The sequence below is a fragment of the Petromyzon marinus genome, chromosome 46, assembly GCF_048934315.1.
Source record: "Petromyzon marinus isolate PM22_M1 ecotype Great Lakes invasive population chromosome 46, UKy_Petmar_22M1.pri1.0, whole genome shotgun sequence".
Taxonomy (NCBI): domain Eukaryota; kingdom Metazoa; phylum Chordata; class Hyperoartia; order Petromyzontiformes; family Petromyzontidae; genus Petromyzon; species Petromyzon marinus.
In genome coordinates, this window is record NC_133712.1 from 11195837 (window position 1) to 11206800 (window position 10964).

General features: G+C 41.5%; 1 protein-coding gene across 11 annotated transcripts in view; it reads left to right on the forward strand.

Moving 5' to 3' along the window:
• The window catches only part of LOC116952379 (membrane-associated guanylate kinase, WW and PDZ domain-containing protein 1-like), a 317826-nt gene extending 308258 nt beyond the window's left edge, over positions 1 to 9568 (forward strand). For all 11 annotated transcript variants that reach the window (XM_032971681.2, XM_032971679.2, XM_032971680.2 and 8 more), the window contains one exon: positions 1314 to 9568. In XM_032971681.2, coding sequence (XP_032827572.2) covers positions 1314 to 1390 — 77 coding nt within the window. In that variant the 3' untranslated portion in view covers positions 1391 to 9568. The remainder of the gene's footprint in view (positions 1 to 1313) is intronic.
• Positions 9569 to 10964: the final 1396 nt, after the last annotated feature.

Consider the following 10964-nt stretch of genomic DNA (forward strand, 5'->3'; position numbering starts at 1 on the left):
TGTTCGTGGGTCTTTTACCCGTAAAAATTTACGTAACGTATACATACTTATTTCATTGTATATTATTTCCACAGCATTCGTTGCGAAGCAGTGTATGAAGGGATGTCATATGTCCTCCCTGCGTGTGTGTGTGCCCGGCTCTGCCGAGTCTTCGATTTGTGTTATTCTACATTGGGCCCTTTTCATCGATAAAATCCTTATTGGAAAATCCGCACCAATTCACTGTCCACGTTGTCAAATCAAAGAAACCCAAAGGTGTCCATCTGATTGCCGTTTTAACAATTCCGAGGACAAGACTTGGAATAGGCGACAAAGGCCTTTGCCGTTGCAGCACCGCCAACGGTTTGTTTAACCTTAAATTTTGATTTAAAGCTTTCGTGACTGCAGTAATTCATATTCTTAGTTTTTTCGGTAAAGTCACGTTGAAGAGAAACAACAAAATAATAAAATATATATAAAACAATAAAAAATTCTCACGACGTTTCGACCATAACTGAAACGGTCATCTTCAGGTGTGTTGGTTTGCATAAATTTATTTTTAAACGGCGCATTTATTTATTTATAAAAAAAATTCGTCTCCCCCCTCCTCTTTTCAGAATATAGATGGACTAGTCCTGGGTAAACTGCCAAATCGCTGCGCGTGGCGCTAACATTTTTTTAAATAAATAAATAAATGCGCCGTTTAGAAATAAATTTATGCAAATCAACACACCTGAAGATGACCGTTTGAGTTATGGTCGAAACGTCGTGAGAATTTTTTTATTGTTTTATATATATTTTATTATTTTGTTGTTTCTCTTCAACGTGACTTTACCGAAAAAACTAAGAATTTGTTCAACCTTGTTTCCTCACTTAACGCCGTAAATGTTCCTTCAAAAAGCATCCTGAAGAAGGAGATTAGCGCTGGATACGGTCGCATTTGCAAATGTTACTTGTAACTTTGATCCCTCCCCCCGGTATCAATAGTTCAATGTTAATGTTCCATTTTACTGAGGGACTTGCTGTGGCGTTATCTTGGTGTGGTCTCGGACTCTGTCCTCGTTGTTGCCGTTGCCTTGCCCAATCTTGATGAATCGGAATTCTATCATTCATTTCTTTATTATTATTATTATTGTATATTTAGTGATGACTTGCTTACCCTTGTCCCTATGTTGCACTCCTGTCGTGTTTCTGCATCGTTTGCCATTCTAACTCGCTGACCCCATGCCCCCCTATTCTGGGCGTGCGTCAAAAAGAGCTTCGCAGCTCGTCGGATTCCTCCGTTCAGTCGGGAACAAACATTCTGACAATTTCCGATTCTGTTCTCCACGCAGACGGCGATGTCTGGCGAAGTCCCACCACCGGGGCTCCCTACGCGTCCGTACCCGAAGTGAATTCAGCGATGCGCTAAAAGGGGGATCGGGGGGGGGGGGGGGGAACGAGCGGCAGACGCCTCGGCCGACAGTGACAGCGCAACCGCCCCTCCTCCTCCTCCTCCTCCGACGACGACGATGACGACACCACGACACCTCCGCCAGCAGGGCCCGATACAACAAGGCCCGAAAGAGTTTTTGACATCTGCGTCTATCGTTCGAGCTTGCCCTAGAGTAGGAGGAAAAGAGAAGGAACAAGATGAAAACAGTATATATTGTACAAATAAAAGCAAAGTAATTTATTGGTACAACAGGATTGTTTCAGGGAAGTCAGCTTCGGAGCCGATTTACGGTTTGCACAGACGTATCAGAAGAATCGTGATTTGCCGGAAATTGACCCGATTACCGTTGTCTGTTCACTGGCAAAAAAAGTGTACGAGAACAATCCGTCGAGATACACAGTGGAGAGAGATTTACGTAGAGGGGTGCGCAAATATATATTTTTCTTTCCACTTTTCCCTTGGGGCAAGATGGACCGGGGGGGGCAACGTACATCACCGTCAAAAAACCGAGGGACGAGGAGAAAACAAAAACGACACAAAGACTCCCGAACGAAGATGCTTTCACGTCTTCGTTTTAAAGACGAGACTTTTTTTCAGTAGCCCGAGCTAATCTTTTACGTTCTTTTACCTTACCAGTGCCTATGGCAGAGGGGACAACACAACGAGAACTTGAATGAAACAAACTATAGAGGTCAACTCACTATACTGTCAAGTAAACATTGCCGTTATATCTGGGTCGTCAGCTGGAATACATATCCCCCATCTTCAAGTGTGACTATTGAACACCAGTAGCTGATAATAATAATAAAAAACCCACATTTCCTTGATCTAATAGGGGTTAAACATTGTCACAACTGGGTCTCTCCATTTGAAGGCTACAGTTTCTCAAAAAAAATCTGGTTTCTCACCTGACCTTCGGTATTTTCAAAATGTAAACACGTGCGAGGTTGTGTTTCCAGCGCACCGTGGAGAATGAGTTGCGTAGACGTGGAAAAAAAGCATTAAAATGTATTAAAGTCGGTTAGGTCCATAATTGTGACCATATTTAGCATGTGGTACACATTACTGGCAGGGCGAGGGGGTGGGGAAAAGTTGTATATTTTTTAATCCTTCAACATCTCACTTTGAACATCGATGAGCACATCAGTGTTTTTTTTTAGGAGGCATGGAAAAACCTGCTGCTGAATTAATATTCACATCTAATCTCTTCTGATAGTATTGGACATTTCACCTTTTGGGGATGGGTCATTGTCATAATGGTTAAGCCAGCGTTACTAAAAAAAAACAACATTAAATGTAAATAGCAAATGCCTTTCGTTTGGTACGTTTACCACAAGCGATGTGATCATATTAATTACCTATGGGATTATTTTTCATGTTGTTTCCACGAGGAACAAATGATCCGATGGAAAATATTCGAAAGCGAGGTCACAATTTGTGCACACTTTTTGGAGTCTGTTTATGTTTGGTTTATTTTTTTTTGCACCGAAAAACCAGGGTTAAACGTGGGTTTCTTTTGACGTGACCGCAGTTACCAACACCTCATTATTGTTTGTGAGCTTTGGTTAATTGCAATATGTCCGAGCGAGCTTGGCTATCGTTAAGAAACTGTTTTGTCATACGTTGGATAACCCTTCCTATTTCATTTCACAGTGGGCTTAGCATTGTGGAGCTGCACATATTATCGTCCATTGTTTACCAATAGGCCAAGACCATTAACAAATCATTCGAATCACTGAAAATACGTGAAGCATTTTGTTCACTCGTGTAGTCGTGGACGTAGCAGACACTTGACATTCTTAACCGGATTAAAATGTGCAAACAGTTATTTTGTGTAATAAAAATGTACAAACTTTTGTTTTAAGTTATAAAGTGGTTTTTCTTCACGAGTATTATTGTCCCTGGTAATATGTGATTGCCAAATGTGAAATACAAACCCACTCCATGATCATCATCCATTGGCTGTGATTGATCATAATTTTACATCAACAATCTAACATACATGTAATTGTGCTTTCGGAGGGCAGCATACGCACATTAGACGAGACCTCTGTTGTCACAAACAAAGAGGTGCTGCAGTATTGAGTACAAAATTGTGTCAAGCAGACAGCAAACGCCGAAGCAATGTAGTCGACATCGCTGCAAGTGATAGCGCTTGCCCGTTGTACCTATGTTGAACTTCTTTCGCTCCAACCGTGCTAATGGGAGGTGCGGGGGAAGGACCACAAACCAAACACAAAGGGCAGTTTTTTTTAAAGAAATTAGTTTTCAATGCCCGAAAATTCTACTTGTATAACGCTCTGTACCATGCCCGCCTTCCAGCTTCAGCACAGCACACGCCAGAATCGTACGCGTCTTGTCCCCCGGAATGGCTGAAGCTAAGTGAAATGTGTCATTAAAGCGGCTCGGAGCGGCGGGCAAGGACAATCTCGGCACGCCGTTCGCAATGCTCGTGAGTTGTCCATTCAGAAGTTCGCAACAACTTCGCGCAAACAAAACTAGAACTCGGCGCTCATTCACTGTTCCTTGCCCGTCAAAAAAGTCTTGCGGATACGCGAAAAGGGGGGGCCGGCCCTTTGGGGCGATTGGGAAAGGAACACGTTTTGCTGTCACGTCATATTGGACGTCAACGATGGAATTGTGAAGACATTGCTGCTTGTGTGTCAAGACGTTTTTTTTGTTGTTGTTGTTGTTGGATCGTCCGATAAGTTGGTCGCAAGTAACCATTCAGGCTCTAGTCATTCACATTGCAGTGTTGTATTTGTGGGGGGGGGGGGGGGGGGACGGTGTCACCTAAAAACGAGTAGCTCGCGGAGCAATTTTGTTTAACAGTGGATGTCAGAAACTAGAAACGTATCAGTGGTGAAAGTTGGTACCAGTGAATCACCTCGTAAACATGCAACGTTGGGCCAACGTTGCATGCGGTTCAAGAGATATTGGACAAACCGACAAAATGTTTCGCCTTCACCACACAGTCATTTTATGCAGTAGGAATTGTAGGGTGTCACGCGGTGGCTAGATGTTAACTAACTCACCAGGTATACAGGAGGTCGTGGGTTCGATCCCGACCCTGACGCCTGCTGCTGTATATTTTAAGTTTTCATGTTCTCACCTGGGTTGCATGTTTTTTTTTCTCCGAGTCCTCCGGTTTTTCCATCTACATTTAAAATCAACGTGCGTTTAGGGTATTTGGCTGCTATAAATTTCCACATGAAAAGCCACTTAGTTGAGCTATCATTTGTGGCCAGGTCGCTTTTGAAAAAAGAGCTGTATAGCTCAGTGAGACTAACCTGGTAAGATAAAAAAAAATAGCTTAGCTTTAGTTTAATTGGTAGCAGCTTACCATCATTGTTCATGCTCACATCTTTATGAATGTGTGCTGAAAGTGTACTGCAGTACAGAACAATCACTGAACAAGCAAGCATGTCCCAAAGCACCAATGAGACACTTCATCTCCATTGTTGGTGCTCAGCCAACGGTTAAAATGCCACCTTCCTATTGTAGAAGCCTATCTTGCCATCGGACAACCAATGTTTACAACAAAGTGGTACAGATTTTAGACAACCGATGAGTAATGATTCCTGCAAGTTGAACTCGACAGTAAAAAGGGGTATGTGTTTTGGCACATTTTGTAACCAAAATGAACAATATTACACAAAAATCTAAGTTAAAATCGTTACTAAAATTCCATATTTGTGTTTCAAAAATGACTTTTTTTTTAAAACGTTTCCGCGACCTATCAACCGCACGGCCTTCTGGGAGTGCGTCTTATGAACAGTTCGGTTCAACTCAAGAAAACCCCGGACCGATTGCGACATTCAGTGTCTCATCAGCAGAGTCGGGAACCCAATTCTTACGAAAGACTCCTTCGCCATCGACCATCGGGGCAGTTCAAACGAGCCATCACACTCCCGAGCGACTCGATCACACAATAATTGTCACAATTCAGGGTCATAGCTCGATTCAAGAATCGAATTGTAACTGGGTGGCGAATGTTAATGCCTCCATAGGCTGCAGGCGGGGGTAAACCATTATTGTAAAAATAGGGTTTTTCCCCTTTTTTCTGGCAACAAAACTGAAACCTTTTTACAAGGATTCATGTCTGCATTAACCACAATACCTGCAGTGGTTAATGCAGACATGAATCCTTGTAAAAAGGTTACAGTTTTGTTGCCAGAAAAAAGGGGAAAACACTATTATTACATTTTGGTACTGGCAAAGGGGGTCTAATGATGAAACATTATTGTAAATACAAACCGTTCGAATCCAAACACATTGACTCTTACCTGATCAAGTCGGTATTTTGTGAGCAAAGGATCAATAATCGATAAATCGATCCATCGTGCGCCTATAATGAAGAGTAGTTTGAAAATCACTTGCCAGCCTTGCATGTGATTATGAAATGTAAAATACGTATAATTTTACACGTATCATTCGAGGTGGGAAGGAAGGATATTTAGCTTGATTCACATTTAGCAAACTAAATTTATACCTTCAAATAATGTTTTTTTTATTGGGGTAGTAATAATTTTGCAATGGTTTCACATTTATTTTGTTTGTTCGAGTAATATGCTTCGCTGTTGGACTGCCAAAACACTTTGCAACATTGATATAGTACAGATCAATTGAAACAGAACCCACGCTGGGTTTGGAGCTGATTCAAACATGTTGTCGTATGATGATGGTCACCTTAAACGTTTGGGCCCAGACAAAATAACTCCTTGAAGTGAAATTTGCTGAAACATCCCAATTTCAAAATTCTCCTGGAATTGCCTTGAGCATAAGTGACGCTTTCGTTTGGAAACAAATTAAACGTAGGTAATTATGTTCATAATTTATTTGTAAAGCGTAATTTCAAAATTCCGCCTGTTGTCAAACCAATGTTCTTTCCATTTGATGTAATAACATACCCGCTGTATCTTGTGTTTTCAATTTTTCTTTTTAAATGCTCAAACTTAAATAGCCAAAAAACAAACGCGTTTGATTCTGGTCTTTAATTTGTATCATTTGACATCCCCCCCTGCAAAAAACGCAATACTAATTGGCATCTAACAATAATTACCAGCGAAATGTCGTACTTCTCAAATTGTAAATGTTGTGGATTTACTCTCCAACACACCAGTGGGCTGTTGTCGTAACTATTTGGCGTTTTGTTTACGTGACGAATCCCTTACTGATTGGCTGTCGGGTGTTACGCGATCTAACCCAAAGACCTTTATTACGACTAATTGTTTTGTTTAACATATCAAATTTCACACGTAACACCCTGCAAATGCGGATGTGGACAATGTACCTCGTGCAGCTGCCCTCTTTATATCCTTGGTCATGAATCGTACTACGGAGGGAATATCTTGGGTTGCTTTTCTTTTTTTCTGGAGTTAATTATTGAAGGGTGCTTTGTGAGTGAGTTGAACGTTCACGTTTAATTTGTCTCAAATGTCTAAATTTGACTGTAAAAATTACAATGGTGGCCCATTTAACCCACAACATTCAAACGAACCGCTCGTGGCAATGAATACTACAAGGCTCTTGCTTTTGCTTCAGTGAGCGTTGTATTCAGAAACCACTCTGATTTATTTAACAAAATATATATTACTTGTGCAGCTTAAAATGGCTCCACAGTTTAAATAAACAGAACCATACAATGTGTATTGTTTATTTTGTATGTCCTTCACGAACAGAACTGAATACCTAAAAACAATAATCAATGGAGGCTCCCGATGCTATTTTCTCTGGAGCGTAGAGCCCTGTTTTGATCAATTCAAGACATTTAAAGAATCTACTCGCGGCATCTTACTTAGTTTGGCAAAGTGGAGCAAAGTGCCCAATGCATTACCCTCGTTTATTGAGTCGTGTCAGAGGAAGGCCCTACACATCCCTAATTGAAACATTGCTGTAGATGGTTTATATTTGACTTTTTTTACACCCGGATTTGAACTCTTCAACAGCGCGATTGGGAGGGCATTCTGCAGGCCCCCGTGCACGATGTTCTACTCAATTGTTGGCAACAGGAAAAATCAGAAAACTGCTGTGGATGAAGTCATTTCATTTCGGTTATGCATTTCACCTATCTATGTTATATCGTGTAAATCTCATCCGTTTTATACACAAATTAAAATCCCATTCTATTTATGTCTGCATTGGTGTTAATTACATTTCCAGGTATTCAGAATCGGCTGCTGTACAGGGTGATCGAGGTGTCTCGTGACTCCCAATTAATTGACCCCTAACATGCTTTTTTGTGTTCCTTTGCATGTTCACTCATGGTTTAAATCAGCATTACTTTTTAAAAAATGTAGTTTTAGGGAATTAAATGCGGGGGTGGGGGGGGTTCACAGGACTTCTAGAGCACCCTGCACAGTAATATGCGGGAAGAACAATCCCCCCGTTTCGCTTGCCGCGATTCGTTTTCTCCCGTAACGTCGTTCCTAAAAAAAAAAAATCAGACACCTGCGCAACACGAATCGGTGTTTAGAAGGACATCTGGTCCGGAGATTATTTTGTAAATAGATGCGAGGTGTTTTAATAGTGGGGGGGGGGGGTAGGGAGGGGTGAAGCTGCAATAATGCAGAGCATTGTTCAGCAATTTGACAACAGTGCAGTCCGATTATGAAGGGAGAAGGATGGAAGAGAGCATGCTTTATGCACGTGTAGCAAGAGTGCGGTGGATTTTTTTTTCCCTTTTTACAAATTTTGTCATTTTGCAAAACATGCGTACATTTTACGACTTGGTTCACTTCTTGTGTCGTAGGCACACAAGAAAAGCATTGTTAGCATAAGAAAAAAAAATCAGCTATCCACTCATGGCCAAAGTAATCTACAAGTACATTCCATATCGTCCACAATTAGCATGGTTGGCATGGTTGGCTACGTACGGTGCGAAAGAAGTGCAACATATACGCATACACAAGGAGGCACCGTATGTGAAGTGTATTGCAATACGATGTATTACTGTGTACAGAATATACGATAAGTATTTAAAGCCTGTGGAAACGAGATGCGGGGAAAGTAAGCGCAGTGTTCCGTCGTTGTTTCTAACGGAAATCTGTACATGAGTTAATAAATCTAAAGGTACATATGGTATCCTTTCGCGACCAATAGCATTCATAATAAATGTTTTTTGGGTTAGATCGCGTCAGTAAGAAATGTGTCGTAACCCTCCACCACCCGACACAGCCAATTGGTAAGGGATTTGTCACGTAAGCAAACCGCGCCAATTACTCACTACTATAACTGGAAAATCGCCCGATGATGCTGGATGTAATTACCATTCGAAACGTCGTATTACTCAAATTGTAAATGTTGTGGATTTACTCTCCAACACACCGGTGGGCTGAAGTAGTAAACTAATTGGCGCGTTTTGTTTACGTGACAAACCTTACTGCCTGTGTCGGGTGGTGGGAAGGTTACGACACATTTATACTGACGCAAACCTTTAATACGAGTACGTATGGCGCAGTACGTCAAAACAATTTCAGGTTGCACAAAGCCTTATCAATAGTGAAAACCTGCAAATTGTAACTTCTCCCATACATGGTGGTCATTAACCTCAAGAATGAAAATGATTGTGTATTTAGGTGTTTAAACATACACCTTTCTTATTTCAGCACAATGTTGGGAGTAATGTGTCGGATATTCAAAAGGGGAACCGAGTAAAGTATGTTTTTTTTAATAACGAAGAAACATCAAAACGCGTTGTTTAACATTGCTTTATCAATCATCCCCCGGTGTATTATTATCGCAAGCTCTCATTTCAACAAGTGTTGTGGGTTTTTTTGTAAGTTCACATTAAAAGCCCATTTCGTTACATTTTAGTCGAGAGACCATTGCCTGGAACAAGCACGCATTGCACTTTGCAATTGAGGTTCTCGCCGCGTTCATTGACGGCATTCTGAAAGTGAAACGAGAGAATTGGTCACGACATCTCTCATCTCTTGCCCTGTGCCATCTCTGAGCATGAAGATCTGCTGCGGCTGGTGGTGCAAAGTCAATGGATGAGAATTAAAAGATGATTACAAAAAAAATGATAACTTCAAATTCGATTATTATTATTATACAAGCTTTTCTTTCATAGAATTAACTTGTCAGATAGTCGGAAAAGTTCTATGCTATTTTTATGAATGTTGGCATTAAATAAACCGCCTTACAAAAGTTTCGCTTGGTTAAGTTAGTGGTTTATTTACCTATGTGTGTGTGTATATATATTAGGAGTTAAACTATTCAAGCCTACCCTCTCCCCGTCTGAGTGATGTAACGAATGATCGTGATTCAGGGAGTGGTAGCGTAGAGGTTAGCACGCTGCGCTACGAACCCAGCGACAAGAGTTTGATACCCGCTCACAGCCACAACACCAGTGACGCTTATCTGAGCCGGTACTGGGCCTCCCCTAGGTCGACTAAGCCGCAAATGAGTACCTGGTGCGGTGTGTAAACATCGCCATTCGGGAGACAAAGGCGGTCGGGCGTGGTGCTGGCCACCCACCCCCTCGTGTACCGTTCCGGCCTTCATAGGTGCTCGCTAACAGCACTTGCCCCGACAATCTGTTAAGGATATACGGGGGGGGGTCTTTGTATATTAAGAGTGACAATGACTATTCAACCCCACCCTCCGCGCCCGAGTGACGCAATGAATTATCATGATTCAGGGTCACAGTTCAAGTCAACATTCGCGCCCGAGTGACGCAATGAATGCTCATGATTCAGGGTCACAGTTCAAGTCAAACATTGAGTCGTTAAGTGTCGATATGTAGTGGCCGTGTGGTGACGCAACCCGTTACGGCAGCAATGGTGGGGGTGGGGGGGGGGGCTGTTATATAATAACCGCTGGCAATACGGTGGACTGATTTCAAGATCGATTACCGAGGCAGGGAATTGAGAAATGAACGCAATGATCGATTAAAGCCCCGTGCTGAACGACGAACGAGGTACGCCTGGAAAATAATCACCCTGGAGCATACAACGGGCAGAACGTGAAAATACCGTAGACTCCTTACGTCCGTAGAATTATTTCCGTTCCGTCAAGAGATCTGAAAAAAAAAATCTGGGCCAAAAATAACATTGGGTTTTCATAAATTGTTGTCTTTTTGCGGCAGTCTTTGCGGAAATATGAGAGCAATATTTGATAAAAAAATGTGAGATAAAGATTTCACAGCTGGTAAACAAGAGCAACTCACAGCTTTGTTTACCACCACAGCATTGCATTGGTAGGTTTTTTTTTAAATAGCTATATCCAATAAACCTTTAGATTCAAGATTAATCAAAAGCAGCTGCAATATTACATGTCCTGCACACCATTGAGTAGCAGTGCTGCGAGTGGTTATTAATTAGTAACGTTTAGTTTTACGAGGCAAAGGTAACGTTGATTCGAAAGTTATAACACTTTATTAATGAGGAATTAAATGACACGTTTTCACATCACATTCGCCTGCCTCCAATGAACATATTTACAATCAGAGGTAAATAGAGGTGATTGGGAATACGTAATGACTCACTATTAATTTAACACGTGGAAATGTCCAACAATGTGTTTGTTTGCCGTGCATATGCAATCC